This window comes from Anomalospiza imberbis, chromosome 1 (genome assembly GCF_031753505.1).
Source record: "Anomalospiza imberbis isolate Cuckoo-Finch-1a 21T00152 chromosome 1, ASM3175350v1, whole genome shotgun sequence".
Classification (NCBI taxonomy): domain Eukaryota; kingdom Metazoa; phylum Chordata; class Aves; order Passeriformes; family Viduidae; genus Anomalospiza; species Anomalospiza imberbis.
Window position 1 is genome coordinate 49,019,849 of NC_089681.1, and position 19,856 is coordinate 49,039,704.

Sequence of the window (19,856 nt, forward strand, 5' to 3'; positions counted from 1 at the left end):
ACTTTTGACTTAGTCTGAGAAGCTCAGAATCTGCCTGCACAAGTCCTCTACATACAAGACATACTCAGGAGGCTGGATTCCCAGGTGCTGGAAGTAGCACTGATGGTAGGTTAACAGCTGGACTTGATCTGCAAGGTCCTTTCCAATCTTAATTATTCTAGGAATCTAGAAAGCCATTATTTGCAAAGGGACTCCACAGAAAAGACAAATTAATAAGGTCATCAATTCTTAACCAGCCTAAAGAAGGTTATTCCCTTAGAAGGGTTCTGTTGATTAGCTTGAAGGAGAAAAGTGGTTTCCTGATCTCTAAGATTGTTCATCTTTCTTTTAGTTGGAATTAAAAAGATAATCTGGAGTTGTTCATAGCAGCGGATGTGGAACAGACAACATTGTAATTTCTTGTGCTGTTTTGTAGAGTACAAGGGGAAAACAAGGTAACTGCAGCAGTTACCATTTATTCCACGCTTGAGTCCCATACATCATTTAGTACTGGATGACAGCATCTTGGGAGGGTGGGGGAATTCTGACTGGGAAAGCAGAAGCTCCAGGTAGGGAATGTCTTATAAAACTAAAATCAAATAAAGAACCTTCTATCCCTTGTATCAGTAGGTAACATTGCTTACATACTGACAGTTTAAAATGCAGACTAAATAAAATCATGCAGCAAGAAATGTTTTCCTGGGTAACTACTTCCACTGTTACATAATTTACTTATTTTGAGTATATGTTTAACTGTTGGGGGAGGGAGAAAAAAGCATTTTCCTTGTTTTATTAACTCCACTGCTCCAATAGGCAAAACATGGAACTGAACAGTAATATAGAAACTGGGTCTGCAAATAAGACACAAGTTATTATTTTGATTTTTATTACAAAATTAACAAAAAATACTCTGCTAACATTTGAAGTTTAACTTTAAAATAACCTTCACAGCTAACCAAGCTACCAAAATGGAAATGAAGGTAAAGAAGTTAGGCAATGTATTTTATTCTCCATTACAAACAGTCAGAACTCAGGAACCTGCCATCAGAAAAATCAGTTTGTCCAGCACCTCTGCCTGTACTATAAATAAGTGGCAGAGGCCTCATTACATTTTCTTTGTATTTTTCTAAGTAAATCTAAGCACAGCAAAGGATACACAAAGTGTACCATTCTTTTTTTTTTTTTAAGGGATCATTATTTTCTTAGCTGAAAAATACAGCTCACTGGCATGGCTTTATAATGTTCCAGAACATTAGGAAAGAATTAAAAAAAAATACATATAATCTGTTACAATTTCAGAATTTTTAAGATGAGACTGATCATTTACAATGTAGTCAAAAAATTAACACCATATACACAAAGACAGAATTGCCAATTGTTTTAGAAGTATAATTTTACATAGAATATGATCAGACAAGAATTCATGTGCCAATAAATATAAGCACTTCTCCTTTTACTTTCCCTGAGGCAGACAGACACATACAAATATGTAGGAAGATACACTGCCCTCATAACTATTTTAGTTCAAGACCAATTGTTTTGCAAAAAAAAGCTTTAAGAAAACATGCACCATTCAGAATTGTTTACTTCCATTGTCCCTTGAAAAACAATACATTATAATTATTTAAAAATAGCACAACAGCTACAGCACAGCAGTAGCAATGTGCTATTAGCTCAGATTTGATAGCTGCAATGAGAATACTTTAAAATATCTTTCTTTTCTTGAGGTTTAAAAAGAACAGGGATGAACTTACACTCTAACATTGTTGGCAGATGAAAAATTGTTTTAACCCACCACCAAGCTGGTGGATTAATATGATTGTTCTTCATAAACCACAAGCCTATAGAATGACAAAATGCTTATTCTCTAGGGTCATGTTAAACATTGACCAAGAAGGAAAACTGTATAGTAACCAGCCCAGTTAAGCCAACTATTGACCAGTTCATTGGATGGTCAAATATGATATTGGGGTGGCTGACCACCAGGAATCACCAAAGAAACCTCTGGTACAGAAGAACACGTGTGCAAAGGGGAGGGAACATATGTTAATGATTTTGGGCAAATTATCATCATCTGTACATTATTCAGAAAGGTCGATGAATATGTATGTAAAATACAGTGTATAAACAGGTGCTTTCTCTGTAATCAGCATACACAGCTTTTCAGAGAAGATACTCCCTCATGCATCTGGCCAAATAAAGAATGCCTGCTTCTTGATGCTACCCTGCTGTTGAGTTTTATCTTCACTGATTTTTGGTAATAACATCAGTATCTAAATATGTTCAGATGATCAAAATAAGGGACCACCTAGCACAGAGGGGAGATAGCATCAAACAGATATCTTGTCACCTAGAGAATTCTAACTAAAATGCAATTGGTTTTATTTCTGTTACCTTTAGGTGCACCATCAGTAATAAAGCTTAGTTCAAGAGCCCCCTGGGAAGATGTGGAATTTCAGAAGGTATAGATGTCTAAGACCCAGCTCAGTTTTCATTCTGCAGAAGAGTGAAATAATCAATGTGCTGAAACTTCAAGACCTCATTTCCCCAGCTGGTCCAGCCAGGCTGTAGGTTGCGAGCAAACAACTCCAAGCATTCCACATCTGGCTTGATGAACTCTGCCAGCACTGCTGTGCAAGAGAAAAAAAAAAATGAAGACAACAACAATAACAATGGTACAAATAACAATAGTAAAAAAGTAAAACCTCCCCCGTGATGCTAGTAGATGAAAAAATGAATGTTTCATTAAAAAAGGGAGAGACGGCAAATTAATTTCAGAGGTTTCATCAAACAGCTGGACTATTTATAGTGAGAAAGTAATTTTAAATAAATGCCCTTGAGATTCTGAAAAATACTGTCAAGGCCTTCAATAGCCTTGATTTATTGGTTTTCATTTAGAGAAAGGGAAGGAGGATTTATTTCAGCCTCTACATAGATGAGTTCTGAATTTTTTTTACTTATATCAACCAAACACCTACTAAAGTCTCACTTAGCTCCAATAACATGAGGACAATACTTATATAAATAAATAAATAAATCCGTTTCTTAATTAAGAGCACACTCTCTTTTCCTCTGTACCTTAAAGGGGATAAAAGTATTTTTGTAATGACAACTGTTAAATATGACCAGTTAAATAAGTATAGCACTAAAAGGGCTATAAAAATGCAGGAACTATTTTTCCCCCAGTATCAACCCGGCAGCTGAAGAGATATTTCTATAACTGTTGCTGTTATTCAGTAACATAAATCTCTTTTACACTTAGGCATTTTTGCTGCCTAAATCCAAATATAAAGACATCTTAGCATCAGCTGTGTCACTGATCATGACTGGTATTCTTGGAGTGATAGAAAAAAATCTTGCATTTTGCTTGAAAAGTATTATTGAAGAGAGTTTATTGTTAAATGTGGTACTTGTCATATAGAGCCATTTAGTCTGTGGCTGGTTTAACCAACTCCTTAACTAGATTTCATGAAATGGCTACAAAAACATTGTGTACAAAAACATGAGAAAAACAAAGGTTTAAGGAGTACCCAACAGAGAGAAGGCAGAAAGATTGAAAAACTTATCTATACTAAAAATTGCATGTTAAGTATTTTGTTTTCCTGCTGAAGATAAAAGAAGAAAAATTATGGAAACATATCCCTTTCCAAAGGATACTTTGGTCATTTTTAGATCAGATTTCTGAATCTCTGTCACTTAAAAATACAATTCATAAGGCCAACATTTTGCTGCTTCACTCAGTCTTCTCAGATATGATCACAGCAGAAAGCAAAAACACATCCAGTCAACATACACCAAAGTATGAGAGGAAACGTTTTTTTTTTTTTTTTTTTTTTTTCTTTTTTTTTTTTTGGTGCAATCCAAGTACTGACTTTTTGCATTAAGTTTGCCAGTCACAGATGCCCTGTGTGAGACTCCAGCTGATCAGGTCATGGATTGCTCCTGTTGCAGAAAGATGAGCACCCACTTCATTTTCTAGTGTTAGCCAACACAAGATGCATTTCCTACCTACATGATCACCTCTTCCAAAGCTCCAGTATATTAAAAACTGTCCTGTAAATATTTTTAATGGCTGTTTCCAGGCTTTATTGTATTTTGGCATGGCATAAAAATCTATTTGCCTTCTCCGAATCTTTAAGAAATGTTACATGAATGTCTCAGATGGGTTATAACCAAGGCAGCTTTTAATCTAAAAAATACTGCTACCAGAAGGAATCTTTGGAATTCCAAAAACCAGCTTCTTTTAGAGGCAAGATAAAATGTTTAAACAAATCTAGGATTTGCAGAGAAGAGTCTGGGAAGTTTAGAGGAAAATGTACATTCTGACAGAAAACTCACGCACTGTTTGGTGTCGTGGATGTTCATCTAATTAGACACTACTTATGAGTAGCTGCTTAATACCATTTTGCAAACACATCATAATAAAAAAAGTGGTAAAATGTATTGTTCTTTTCACAGCTCCATTAAGATAAGAATTTCTTGTGCATAATTTGCTGACAATTTGATCAGAGGGCCGAAACACCTCTCCTAGGAGGACAAGCTGAGAGTTGGGGTTGTTCATCCTGAAGATGAGAAGGCTCCAGGGAGACCTTATTATGGCTTTTCATTGCTTAAATGGGGCTTATAAGAAAGAAGGCAACAAGCTTATTTTAGCAGGGCCTGCAGCAATAGGACAGGGGATAAAGGTTTTAAACTAAATTAGGATCAATTCAGACTACATATAAGGAAACAATTGTTTACAATGAGGGTGCTGAAACACTGAACAGATTGCCCAGAGAGGTGGTAGACCTTAAAATTCACAAGTTAAAAATATCATCATAGCACTATGTTCAGTAATCCAAAGCAGTTTTGATAGGCACCAAAAACTTTCATACCTAAAAGAACAAATTTGAAAAGCACACTTCGGAGATTCAACCAACCTCAAGGATTGGTTCACCAGAAAGCAATAAAGGGGTAGCTAAGAAACCAATCAGTTCAGCAGAAGCTGGAAACATGTGCCAGTCTTTCTATCAGTTTGGTTCTAGAATTTAAAAAGGAAGCCACAGGAATCTCCTCCTCTCCTTCTGGCAGAGACAGCATCTTTTTAAACTCAGAGGGCTTTTTTTAAAAAAGAGACATATTACATATAATTTGAGACCTCATTATAGTATGATTCTTCACTGCTAGGTTGTAGGCATTTACATAATCCCATCAGGCAGTAACTTGCACTGCAACGAAATTACCATATCAAAAGAGCTGAATTTTGTTGGCTTAAAATCTCATTACATTGGTTTCCTTCAAATAGGAAAGATCAGTGTTCAAGTTACAAATTATCTGTTCTTTGTTAGACCTTTATATCACCAGCAGGCTATCTCAACAAACACGGATCTGATCTGCAGCCCTCAAGAAAACCTTTGGGGATTTTTCCTCTGAAAACAACTTAGAGGAGTTCCATCAGTAGAAAACTTAAGTACTGAGTTTTTCTACCTCAGGAATAGATTGACAAACAAAATCCAGAACACAATTACTTCTATCCACTTACAGGTACCACCGACAGGAAACAGGTTAAATAGATGATAAACAGCCTATTCTTTATCACTTGCAGGTGTCACAAACACTATGACAGCAAGTTAGGTACTTATACTTGAGCACCTAACGCCCTAGGACACTTGAAGCAAGCACAAAGCCAGCTGGCAGACACAACAGCTGCAGAAAACCCATTTCACTCTGAAGCATGATCCAGTGGCCAGGCAGGAGACTTGACACACCTGCATGCTCCGAATCCCAAACACGTATTGAATATACATGTTCCTAAAAATGTTCAAATGAGATAAAGAATTATCTTTGAAACAAGCAACAGTTTCTCCTTATTTTTGGACTTCCACTGCCTAAAAAGCAGGTTCTACGTTGACAAATTGGATATATAAAGTGAAAATAACTGTCTGCTTTTTCATTGCTTGATCAGTGAGCCATGCAAAGCACAAAGTGCAAGTTATCTCAGCTTAAAAGAATCCTTCAAAAGAGTTTGCAACATAGAGGTCCTTATTGCCCACTTTGTCTAAACCCTGGACCAGAAAACGATCTGAAATCCAGCTCAAAGATGGCTTTACAGCACTGCATCTTCCCTGAACTTCAAGTTAAACCTAGATGCTGACGCACCAATTAGTCTCACAGCAGGGGCACACAAGGCCCATAAAGAAACAACAGGCATTTACTTTTTTTGGTTCCAAGAAAACCTTTGTAACATGGCCTAATAAGCCATCATTGCTACAGGAGGAGGGACCTCCCATGATTCCTCATTGCACAGTTCTGCTGAAGATATGCAAATTGGATAGAACATAGCCAAGAATTAATTCCAATGCTTTTAGGCAAACTCCTACACAACAGTGTTATTTTCTAACAATAAATGCATATACATAAAAACTGGAAGAGCAATGGCTGTAACAAGAACAAACTATAATACAGGAAAAGGAAAAAAGGTGATGTGAAGTTATGTAGAACTTTATACACATCTGTAACAGAGTATCCTTTGTGCTAAGAGCACCACTGAATTGAATTAGGAAGAAAACCTGCTGTTATTTGAATCAAAACCTGGAGTAATAAAATTTGATTTTAACACATTTGCATAAAGCAGCTTAAATACATTCACAATGACATATTAGAGCTCTAAGCACTGAACACAGCACATGCATCACCAAAAACCCCTACAGTTGCAATTTCATGGTTAAATGCACTGTAGAAACACAGACATCTCTTTTTGATGGCTTACTTTAATTTACATCTTTCTCTTCCCCCAGAGAGATAAACTCTATATCAGTCATTAAGTGGCTACACATGTACCAACATACAACCTTTATTGTTGTAATAAGAAACAAAGTGCCAGACAGCATTACTAAATACTAATATTTTTGGCTTTGTTACTACTTAAACAAAGCATAAGAAGGTGTGTGACTCATCAAGTGTCCTTCTCCCCCCTTGCCAAATCTCTGCTTCTGTTCAAATTTCTTCTGAACCCCTCTAGGATGTAGCTCAGCTGCTCCCTACTGGCTGCTTGAGAATATTGCCTGGTCATGAAAGCAACACCTTGTACAGCACAGAAGTCAAAGCATCAGCAATCAGCTTTTGCTTTACGTCTACCTTTTCAATACATAACCATATTATGCACAGACCTACCTAAAAAACTGTAGGATATATGTGTATTTTCACTAAAACCTTTTAAATCATTCCTATTGCTCCACAGCAAGTTCATTTTTTCAAAGAGAAAAACAAATGCTGCACAATGTTATCAAATCCCATCACTCAAGTGAAGACTCAAGAAATATACAAGAAATTAGAAAGAAATATACAAGAAATTAGAAAGGACCGTTTCTTTCAAAGTCTACTCGGGGTTATAATTTATAAAGCATTCTCCAATATGGTTTCTAGATTCTGCCCTACAAAAGAATTATTCCAAGGACCACTGTTGCACTAAAATTTTCTATAATACATCCAAACTGCTCGTTTGCACACTTGGGTGCCTCACAAGTTTCCTGTTTGTGTCCAAGTTTGCTGCTAAGTATTGGCTTGCTAAAGGGACCCTAGATGACAGCCTCATAAATAACTATTGCACTGTTCATTAGCTTAAATCAACACATATACCCCTGGCTCTAGCCCTAATTCATAAAGATGTTGGCTTCAGGATGGTAAAAAGATCATCCTAGAACTGCCTTTCTTTTTTTTCTATTTTTATCTTACCAAAGTATGTCCTTCCTACTAGTTTTTTAACAGGGTGTGTGTGTATGTAGATATAGATGGATAGATAGATAGATAGATAGATAGATAAGGCAATTTAATAAATTCAATACCCCAAACACAGATTTTAGAGCATCCCTGGAGGTACAACAATTGTTCAGACCAAAAGCAGTTCTACCCCTTGGGAAGAGAAATAGGAAAGCATATCAGTGAAGCAAAGTGTGACACACCTCTTCCCTCCAAGAGCATTAAACTTTTCTTCTACCTGCCTTTTCTGATGTGAATACAAAACACCTGGAATATTTGCAGACTCATCGTGAGCTTCCCCCTTGGTGGAGGATGACATTGATTTTGTGAGAGGTATTCAACATATTTCTTATCACAGCCTTGTTAAGTTCTAAGGTCCTGTAATGATGAAAGAAGTACCAGTTTCTATTGACAAAATTGGTAAAAGTGCTCCAGAACAATTCTTTGGCCTAGCTCAAAAAAGTTGAATTTATGCCCACACTAACTGGCTGGCTGGAATTACTGCATCAATTTCAATGAATGAAATACAACTCCTCAGAAACAAGCAGGGAATGCCTTATTTGCTGCCTCTTGTTAGCAGTCTTAAAATAGTTAAGTTTTTGGATTTAAAGGCATAATTGTACTGCAGGCATATAATTAATTCATGCAGATATGTAAACATTTATTTCAGGATGACATCATAAAGAAGGAGGTTTCTGCTTTCCTATTTTATGTATTCCCAAAGTTTTCTCCCTTACAAGGTACTTTAGGTCATTCGTCACAACTTCATATATGAAATATCTGTAAAACTGTTTTTGCAGTATTTAAAAGATAAATTTTGAAAAAGGCAATATTTTTTTCTACATCCACCCAAAATGATAACACAGTACTACTTGAAGTTCTAGTTTTCACATTAATTTTCTGAGACCAAGACTGAGGTGCTTCAGAACACTTTTAGGGGAACCAAAAGTTCTGTTGAGTAAAACTGCTTGACAGATGGGAAATTAAGGCATTTCTAGGCACATCCCATAATGAGGCATCCAAGACCACTGTGCTACAGAAACATTAGGCAAAAAAACCAAAACATACCAGCAAGAGGAGGTTTATGTGAATGCAGACTGCAGGGTATGCTGACAATTAACTGATGCTCTGGAATTGGAAGAACACCTTCAGATTTCCTGCTGTATAAATCAGAAAAGAAACATGAGAATGAATGTTAATCCAGTGTGATGCTACAGCTCTTCCAGAGTTATTTCAGATGGGAAATAACATACAGAATGTTCATTCACAAACTTCAGGGAAGTCCAAGGGAAGTTAATGCTTAAATGTAATATATAAAATGATAGTTTATGAAATCATTGAGGCTTTGGACAAAACATGGTTTACAATAGCCATGCAAAGCCACTGAGAACAAACAATGCAGTCCTGTAGGTTGTCATGTGTAGAACAACAGCTGCATCCCCAAAATGGCACCAGCCTGTGCCAAGAACTTGTAGTCCAAGAGAACCTGTCAGCAAAGGAAGCCCTGTCCACAAGGCTTTTGTCCAAGACAGTTTCCCAAGACAGCAGATGCAAGGAACAGACAGGGGGTTCCACTCTTTAATCTCACTAAGGCACTCTCTTATTCCAAAGCTAATAAGGCTATCTTTAGGTCCAGAATTAGTCAAGAGGTTTTGGGATATTTTATTGCATTATGAGTAAGTGATACATACAAAGGCAATCCTAGAATCCTAGCAGCTGCAAAAAAAAGACATTTACCATAACTATCCGGACATACCTTAGGGCTTCCTTCACATCTCCCTGAACTCTGCCCAGTATGAGAACTTCATACGGTTTTTTGTGCAAAGAATCCAAAGGCAACACAAATTCTCCAGTTGTAGTAATCTGACACAAGAGAGTTAAAAATATACAGTAGAAAATTTTAATATCCCATGTTTTTCCAAGATCTTTTCCTTTATAAAAAGGAGAATACTGATGATATCACAGCTTGCAAATACAGAAGCAAATGGCAGAACACAAAGTGTCTGAATTAGACAAATTAGAAGAACACAAAGTGTCATAGGGCAAGTCTTCTCAGTGTCCAAGAAATCAACAAAATAAATTGAGAACTTACTTTTACCCAGTGCCACTCAGCAAGTGTTTTCACTGACCAGTGAGGATAAAGTTCATCCTTAACAAAACGTAAGTGCTTCTGTCTATTAGTCACCCACGTGACTACAAGACAATTTGGAGCAGCTAATGCTGGTACAGGAATCTGCTTGATTTGCCATGAAGACAAGTAGCTGTATCTATGCCAATAAAGTGAGAAAGCAAATTAGCATATACCAACCATAAAAATTGCAGAGCAAAACAAATGGATAAAAAAATTACACAGACCACTCACTTCAAGAATTATCTCCTGACAATCTAAGTCATAAAAATAGTTCAAGACTGACACCCAGTGGACAATTCTGAGAGATTTTATATAAAATCATTAGTGTATGTACATAAGTTTTACTGAGCAGAACCTTGAACTATGTATTTCCACTATCCCTCGAAATAAAGCAATATTAGTTGTGACTCTGAAGTTTAGAAACATATGTTTCATTTAAGAACTATCAGATGTAACTCAATATTCTCCTCTTTGTGCCACAAAAAAGCTATTTAGGGAACAGAAGCTTCTTAGGCAATGTATTACTATTCACTTCTCATAATAAACTCTCTTCTGAATGAAAATGACAAGTGAGTCACACTAATTTGAATGGCAAGTGAAAAGGTCATTAGAGATAATAACTTCTCCAATTATTTTCACAAGTTGTTCATTTTTTTTTAAATTATCAGCCATGGTAGAAGTTTTCTAGGTTATTCAAAACCATTTTGCACTTTTCTGAGCTAACAATGCTCCACCAGTGAATCCAGGATGCTTTCCAGATCCTCCTATCCTGTTCTACCATTTTTTTTTCATGATGCAATTCTACACTATTAATTAACTGCAGCTCCTGCAACCTACACATTGCAGCACCAAAAATACTGGCACACTGCCTAATGAAAATCAGCAGCCACCATGTAGGTACCCAGGACCCTACACAATGCTACAGTGAGAAACAGTAAACAAGGATAAAATCCAAATACCTCCTGGACTAGACTGAGCAGAGGAGAAACGATTCACCCAGATGAGCAGTGCTTCACAATGATCAGCTGCCCACAAGACAATTATAAGCAGTGATAGCTCCTCCACTTTTTGCCTTTATTTCATAAGGGAGAAGGGATCTTGGCGACTAACTTATGCTAGTAACTACAATTCTTCTCTGAGTACCTTATATACTCAAGAAAGACACTTCTGAATGAGAGTTTATAGAGGTTTCTGAAGGGCTTTCAAAGGAAAGCCTACTCATCAGTCTCTACATCTTCAAATTATATCTTCATGACGAGCATCAAAAGCTACAGCGAACTTTATTCTAGAAAGTTGTAAGACCATATTTGCTGTCTACCCTTCTTCCAAGAAGATAGAATTCTATGGTATTCAAGAGGACTCCACTGGCATAAACATGAAGTTACTCAGCAGTGAAGGAAGCCCATAAAAATTTAAGTTAATGACTTCATAAACTACAGTACTGGGAGTTCCTATTGCACTAGAGGATTTTACTGCTGCGTTATTACGTTCTTCTAAACATTAGACTGAAGCTTAAGTTACACCTCAAATTAAATAAAAACCCACTCAAACTTCTGAGCAAGATTTCAGTCTTGGAAATACTTACACATTTATCTAGCTTTATGTCCACTGAAGTAACCCTATTAATTACAAACTAATATGTGCATGATCCAGGCCCCACAGAACAGCTGAATCCATACTTTCTTGGTAAAGGCCTAACATTCTCTCACCAGCTAGATAATTTAAGATGTACTCTTGCAAATATTTTGTATGCCAAGTATCCAACACACTTCAATGAAATACCTAAGAGAGTTCATAGATTTGAAGGTAAGCATGTGTCAAAATATTTACAAGTTTGAGCTACAGTCTCACAGTTATACTGGTCCTGGATTGGATCAGTATGTTAAAATGTTAATTACCCTTTGTAAGCTATGATGACAAAGTTTGTTTGATTTTGCTGTAAAACATACCTATTACTCCTCTTAACAGACTTGTTCTCCCATGGTGGATCAATCACAATTACATCGTATTTTTTCTTGTCTGGCAAGTGAAATTAAAGAAAAAAAATAAAAACCAGTAAATTAGCTTTAAAAATATCTGAGTTAAAACAAATATAAAGTAAAACTGCAAATTTCTTCTGTTCTTTCCAAATAAGAAGTTAAAAGACTTTTGACATGCTTGTTTTAATTTATGTTAATCATATCAGAAAATTCAATATTTTTAGGCTGCTTACCTAAGGAAAGGACTTTTATGTGGTCTGTGTCAGATCCCACCAATAAATTTTTAATATGTTTAGGACTTCCAGGAAAAAAAAAGGATACCAAAGTGCAAGTCTCAAAAATAAAATTTTTTCCAAGTTTCACAACAGAAGCTATGCAGTATGGCCCCCAGCTGAGTGAAAAGCTACAGCCCTGAATGCAAGAATTCTGTCCTGCTTAATCTTTTATTAGGCCAACAGGGACATGCAGAGCTTCAAGCCAGCACTAGAAAACTGTTTTCTACTACTGGAGGTAAAGACAGACAGATAACTAGACATAGTGTATGAAATGGGAATCAATGAACAAGAGTAAAAGAACAAAAGGAGTTTTCATGGGAGCAGCTGAATTTACTTTATCTGGAGGACAGAAGATACAGAACACATCCATGAAAAAACAGAACTCCTCAGTTTTATTTCTCCAGAGAGTATTCTTTCATTGAGTCTGATGGTAAGAACAGCTTAGTATCTGATGTTCATGAAATGTGATTACTACACCTTATTCATTTAACACCTAAGGTGTTATCCTTACAGTGGACTGACCAGCAAGAATTACTTCTCTTTTGGCAGGTGAAAGGGAAGATGAAAAATAATAATTAAAATGGACAGCAAACTTACTCAGTAAAAAAGTGTACAGTCAGGGCATTATGTTAACATTCACTGTTGTTTATTTCAAAACCATTTGCTCAGATTTCTTGGTCTGCTCTGTAACTCCTTGGAGAATCTTATATGGTCAACTGTGCAGAGTAGTAACAGAATGATAATAATCTTTCTTTCCTACAGATGAAAACAACTAGCTAGCTAGATTTTGGACTTCAAATGCAAAATTATTATTTAGACAGTAAGAGTCTATGTCCTGAATATCTTCTCAATAAAAAACAAAATTAAAAAAACATAACATCTAAATTACATATGCTTCCTCTCTTCTCAAGTGCAATTAAAAACTCTAAAATTACTGATTAGAGGGTAAAGCAGTAATGCCCAGCTCTTGCTCACAGGCAACATCTTTCCAGTAAGACTGTCTGATAAAGCCTAACTGTGACTGATAGTAATAAAAATAATAGTAATAACAATAATGAAGATCAATTTGAAAGCTATTGGAACGGCACTGAAGACTGATGCATGCTGTCAGCTTAGGGCTGGGGATAGTGGCTTGGATAGCTTTTGATCTACTTTTACAGAGGACTTCTAAAATCCCCCCATTTCCCTGTCCCTGATTTTTCCATAAGCCAATACTCTCAGCTGTGAAACATAGCAGCTGAAAAGTCAAGTCATGCTTGCTACTGGTGGTCTTGCTAAAGGGGTGTTGCTCTCCAGCTGGGTGCAACAGCCTCTCAAACTGTTATCTTCCCTGGGGGACACTGGGCTTTGTTCCACGACCAGTTTATTCCAGTCTAAAAAGACCCTGCCCCTGAACAGGATGAGTCTCTAAGTGAACATTTGCTTTATGGTGCATTATCTCATCCCTCCCCCATGGTTTAATCTAGCTAAAAATCAAGACGGCAGGAGCACCACTTCAGCAGCAGCCTGGACCCACCTATGCTAAAGGCTCATCCTGTGGGACAGGGACCCAGCAGCATAGCTAGTCCCAATTCGGTGTGTTTATGTGACTTTAATTCTGACAGCAGCTCAGAACACGCTCACAAACTCCTGTATTTTGGCTGAAACTTTTAAAGAAGTCACCTGGAGACACATAATCCCCTCGTGACATGATTTCCTAACCACTCAGGATTCCTTTGAAAGTCCTTACGTATTTGCATGAAGTTAGAAATGTCATCTTGAAAGCCTGCAGCAGCATTTGCTATCAGTGTGATGCTGTATGTTAAAGTCTGTTCATTGAGTCATCTTGACATTAACTGCCCTTCTTGGGCAGGAGAAAAGGGATAAATTATAACACCTAAAGATACTTACAGTTCAGCAGGGGCTGTAAACATGAAATATCAGATAAGAGGAAACTGCTTTTTGGTGGTACCAAGTATTTCTGCCCCATTAACACAATTATCTTTGCACAGTTTGAGCTGTTTTCCATAACACACGAAAGCAGGTCCTGCTCTGCACTGGAGGTTTCCTCCTCTAGCACACGTACAGCTTGATGGACACTTTCATCAACAGCTGGAAACTGCTTTGCCATTTCACATAATTCAGCCAAGCCACAGACAATGCGTTGAGGAACATTACTCTTCCTGCAACTGAGTTTTGCAGTAGTACGGTGAAGAAAACCACTTTTGAGTCCCTCTTGGACTAAATGCAAAGTCCCTTCCCAAATGAGCTTCCTGACCTGTATGGTGACAAAAAAAAAATAAAAAAAAAAGGAGAAAAGAAAATATCTTTCAAGTATCTACTTGACCAGGGAATGCAACTAAAATAAAAAAAATTTCAATTTGCAGGCAGGGAAAAGGATCCTTGCCAATTATTGAGATCATTGGCTCAAAAGCTACAAAGGCATTATAATAAGGTGTGTGTCTTGGTCTAACCCCAGCTGGCAAAAAAGTACCACACAGCCATTCACTCACACCACATACCTCCCAGTCCCTGGTGGGCAGAAGAATCCAAGATAAAAAGCAAACCTCATAAGATCAGTTTAAAAACTGAAACTAAAAAATTATTATCATTATTTTTATTATTGAAAAGTGGGAGAGAGAGAAGTACAGCCCAAGAGAAACAACTGATGGACAGTAAGATTGCTCACCAGCTACTGACTGATGTCCAGCCCATCCCTTAGTAGCAAATCCATGGCTCCTGGCCAACTCCCATCGTTTATATAGTGAGCATGATATCCCATGCATGGAATATCCCTCTGGCCAGTTCAGGTCACCTGTCCTGGCCATGTTCCCTCCCAGCTTCCTTTGTGCACCTGCTCACTGGCAAAGCACAGGAAACTACAAACTCCTTGACTTAGGGTAAGCACGGCTTAACACACTGATGTTTGAATTCTTGCTGTCAACATTATCCTCATGCTAAACACAAAATGAGAATCTTTGATGTTTCCTGATCAGTCCTGACCAGGCTGGAAAGGACAAAGCAGCTGCAGCTGGGTGCAGACATTTGGGCAACACATCTACCTTCAGCATCCAATATGTTGATTCTGGGGCTTTTTAAAAGTCTTAGGTTTACTTTTTATTTGCAGCACTCCCACTCCATCAACTCTACATTAGCTGTCCAGCTACCAAGCAGAAAACTAACTCTATCCCCGCCAAAACCAGGACACCACACTAACTTCTGTTGGTGATTTTCATTTTTTGGTAAAGCTAGAATAATTAGAAGGCTAGAGAAAGAAAGAATGAGAAACTACTGAATAAAACATTTCAGACAACAGATGTGGAATATCATTGTTTCAACCAAAAACAAATTTCAAACCAATTATCTGAAGTTTAATTTAAAATTCTAATTTAATTTAAAGTTACTGTGCCCATGAACATCTTTTTAATTGAAATGTATACTAGGACCTAAAAATCAGTCATTTTCCACATTTTAATTCACTTCATAAAACAGCAGTTTATGCATTTTACAGTCATACAGAAGTACAATCAGTAAATCAAATTAAAGTATCACAATTTGATTTTTGCAACTTAGTTCTAAGTGGCAAACATCTCAAATAGCCTGTTAGTCAGTCAGTCCAGGATGACACGATTCTTGGATGTATATACACTGTCATTCACCTGCTGGGGAATCAGTACCTCCCCTTCACAAAATTTAAAGACCCATTTTATTTTCAAATCATGGAGCCTTTATGAGTTTTGATTGTCAGTGAGTTTATCCATTTGTCCATTGTCAGTTACAGTGGCTATATTAAAGGTTTCAAATACATACCATGGTTTCAAAAGCTTCTGATTACAGAATCTTCAAGATTACAAGAGGGTTTTACAAAATGCACTTTATTACAATTCCCAGATTAGTGGCAGGGGAAGAAAAATATTTTTTTTAATAATTTAATAGTGCCACCTCTAGATACCAGAGAGTACAGAGTCAAAAATTTTTAGTACCTAGGTTTGTGATAAGAAAAGTTCATACTGCTTCAACAGAATTAATAAACATATCTTTACAAATTATACCTTCTTACATGCCTGTGTTAACTCACAGGTGGACAAAGTGGACAATGTCTCTTGAGTATGAAGCAGTCAAAGCAGGAGTTTTAACAAATGGCTGCTGAAGGAATTTAGCTTATTTTGTACTGTTCCCTATGTTGACACTGAATTAAATTCATAAATGTATTCAACAGCTGAAATTCATAGATTCACTTGCAGAAACAAAATTGCGGTTGTTTGGGTTTATTTTTGATGAGTCTACAAATATAAATAAGTGCAAAAATAATCTGGGTTAACTTGCAGAGCTATAACCTTTAATAACACAAAATTAGTAAAAAGCCACTACTTTCTAATCTGTGAATAATATAAGAGGCTAACTGGAGTCACAGATTTTTCCAAACTCTGTCTTTTCCACATATTCACCAAATATTACCAAATATTACCAAAGTTACACAAGCCTCCAAGGCATCAAACTTATTCTCTTCATTTCTTTCCTTATTTCTATTGTTGAATGATTTTATTTTAGCCTCAACGTTTCCATACTCATGTTGATGCTGAACTTCAAAGTTTTCTCCTTTAAGGTGATTCTGCACATGCACAGCTTATTCACAAAAATAATCACAGGACCTCTACACTGTATCAGCAAGCTGCACATGTTTACTACAAGATTGTTGCCATGTAAATGTAAAAAAGCATAGTCATCTAAATGTAGCTCAAGTGGAACAGATTTAAGCAAAAAGCCCAATATGACTAAACCTTTGTCAAAGGAAAGAAAGCAAGTGTAGCTCCTAGTTCAGGTTCACATCCCTATTCGGGAAAGCAGTAAGAATACATCAAACATTACCTACAGATTGCATTTCTACAATTCACTACTATGATTCAGTGTAACTTGGTTGTATCCTCACCAGTACACCACTGACATATGCACACAGACTTGAATTCCAATTCATTCATTCATTAGTAGGATAATATAAAACGTTAGAGGAAGATTTTTTTTTTTCAATTACAGAATAAGATATTTTGAAGCACATTTGATCACAAAAGTGTTGAGTAGCTCCAGCACAGTGTCCTGGAACACTGAGGAGCTGATCTTCAGAACAGGTTACGCTGCCAATTTATGATCAGCCAATTCCTAATATTCAACTCATCACAACACAATGTTCAGTTGTCTGTAACAGTCCAAGTTACTTTGTTGAATGCAGCTTCCAGCTCTTTGTAATGTCTCAGATGCAATTTCACATATATCTACATAGAAGATCTACATTGTAAGCCTGAATTCAAATAAGGATTGGAGAGACTGACCTTCCTTTCCCTTTCCTTCTTTGCACCAGTGGAACAAGCTACAAAACCAGAATTTGTTTGCAACCATGCCCTCCACTCTCCACATGCCCAAAGTCAAATAGCATGTACTTGCAAAAAATATTTTTTTCCAACTTACCTTTGAATGGTATTCCAAAGCATCTACTTCACCTTGGTTGAATAAACATTTCCTTTTACGTTTCTGCAGAATTAGCAAAAACCAACAATAACAAAATCCATATCATTCCATGATGAAATAAAAGGGGGAAAAAACCAAACATACCTAAATTACAATTTAACTCTTTAAAGGCAGAAGAAATTTTCCATCTCTTTTTCTATCACAAGGACAAGTCAAATAAGCAAAAAGATCTGAACATACCTAACCTGCTGCAGGCATTCACAAGGTACAGAGGTTAAAGCTGGTTTAAATTATTCGTGGCACTAGGATCTGAAGGTACCTAGTGCACAGTTTGTTCTCATGCCTCCTTTGGGCCCATACTAAAAGTTTCAGCTGCCAAGTGCAGTTCAGCAATAAAAGAAAAAAGTTAACTATGTCTTCATGATTACTTTTATTGGTTTAGACCAGTGACTCTTATTTTCTTTTGTCCATACAGAACAGTACTGAACAACACTGAAAGTAAATTCATTCTGTCCTTCCCAACTTGCTAACCTGCACAATTTCAACAGCTACCACAGCTTCAGACTGTGTACCTGACCACAACCAGTGTCAGGAGATTTCAGGAGCAATCCACTGCTTATGAGACACAAAAAGCACATTACTGATGTGAGTGACATAAGAATATCTTCAAATGTTCTGCTCTTCTACACTACCTAAAAAGACTCAGGTATGCAAAGCAATATTAATAGCATATTATTAATCAAGGGATAACTGCAATTTACTGTGTTACAGAGAACGTACCTTCCTAGCAGTGGCAAGAGAATCTCCATTGTCACCCTTTGCTCCTTCTTGGTATTCCTCTCTGTGGCTGTTGGCCTTTATTTCTGTCAGGCTCACCTCAGGACATCCCTGACACAGCTGCTCCTCAGGAGCTGCAGCTATATGGGGCTTAGAAATATCAAAGAACTCCTCCCGAAACACGTATCTCATTTTTGCTCTTTTACCTTCTGTTTCTATGGCACCTCCAGGACCATAAGAAGGACCATCGTGTGACGAGGGGGTGGCAGCAAAAGTAGAAATACTGTGACAGTCTTCAGTAGATGTGACAGAAGTATTGTGAGTGACGCTAGAAGGGTGTGCAAAGGAGTCACAGATCTCATAGCCACACTGATTGATGAAAGAGAGATGATCCACAAGCCATCCTGCTGTCAGACGATGTACCACAGACATGATAAGTCCCCTTTTCAGGACGAAAAATCAGCTCCCTGACACCTCAGCCTTCATCAACCATTTGTATTTCCTGGAGCAATCTCCTCCTGTGGGAATTTTTATAAGAATTCACTTTACAGAATTATCACTGTTTAATAAATTAGCATCTACCTTCTGACAGACATTTCCATGCACACACAGGGCACACTGTTGAAACTTCTGACTTCAGCTGGTTTCTCCATTATGTTCATCCCTGTACCACTACTTTTTTAATAGTAACTAAATTTTATATGACTTTTTATATGTTTATACGGAGTGTGCTTACTCTTTTTAACAAGTCAGAAAACAGCCCTATGACACACCAATTATGTCTAACACTATATGACGTGTGTATATCTATACATTGTGTATACACCACACATACATGCATTTACACTACATACCTTTACTACACGTTACCCACATGCTATATAGACTACATATATACTACATACATGCACACACTATAGATACACATACATACGCTGTATATATTCACACATATATACGCACATATATCATGCATGCATATATATATTATATACATATATATGTATATAATATATATATAATATATATATATTATATATATGTGTGTGTATATGTGTGTGTATATATATGTATGTATATATATGCATATATATTTTTAATATATATATATTTTATATATATATATATATATATATATATATATATATATATATATGCATACACTATATCTACACACACACACACATACATATATATACATATAGAGACGTGGATCACTATGACAGCACCCCGGAGCACTAATACAGGCACAAGGGCAGCCAAGCTGCTGAGGCCAGGCGCCGACTCCCATCCCCGCGGGCACACAGGGACCGAGAGCTCGGGCTTTTCCCTAGGAAAACTCGGCGGCTGGAGAAAAGCCCGGGACTCGCCGTGTCCTGGCAGCGCCTGGCACACACTCACCGCGGCGCCACCGTGTCGTCGTAGTGCCACGGCCCTTCCCCGAGCTCTTCCGGGAGTTGGGATCCTCCTCCCCTCTATTTCCACCGCTCCTCCTCCCCTCTATGTCCACCGCTCCTCCTCCCCTCTCTTTCCACC

At 37.2% G+C, this 19,856-nt stretch overlaps 1 protein-coding gene across 2 annotated transcripts; it reads right to left on the reverse strand.

Annotated features, from left to right (window-relative positions):
* Window positions 1-1,916: 1,916 nt before the first annotated feature.
* METTL4 (methyltransferase 4, N6-adenosine) lies at window positions 1,917-18,874 on the reverse strand. 2 transcript variants are annotated; one of them, XM_068191197.1, is made up of 8 exons: window positions 18,324-18,874; window positions 17,544-17,606; window positions 13,992-14,358; window positions 11,797-11,866; window positions 9,809-9,983; window positions 9,473-9,579; window positions 8,785-8,873; window positions 1,917-2,606 (listed from the first exon to the last, which is right to left on the reverse strand). In XM_068191197.1, the coding sequence occupies exons 1-8, from the start codon at window positions 18,750-18,752 to the stop codon at window positions 2,464-2,466; spliced, it is 1,443 nt and encodes a 480-aa protein (XP_068047298.1). In that variant the 5' UTR covers window positions 18,753-18,874; the 3' UTR covers window positions 1,917-2,463. The 2 variants fall into 2 exon arrangements, with proteins under 2 accessions (XP_068047298.1, XP_068047289.1); XM_068191188.1 differs by having other exon boundaries at window positions 1,917-2,609.
* Between the last annotated feature and the right edge of the window lie 982 nt (window positions 18,875-19,856).

Coding starts and splice junctions, on each gene's coding strand:
- METTL4 (XM_068191188.1), bottom strand. CDS start 18,752: ATGTCTGTGGTACATCGTCTGACAGCAGGATGGCTTGTGGATCATCTC. Junction 17,607..18,323: donor CTCTTGCCACTGCTAGGAAG/GTACGTTCTCTG, acceptor CTAATTCTGCAG/AAACGTAAAAGGAAATGTTT. Junction 11,867..13,991: donor TTTACAGCCCCTGCTGAACT/GTAAGTATCTTT, acceptor TTCACTTGCCAG/ACAAGAAAAAATACGATGTA.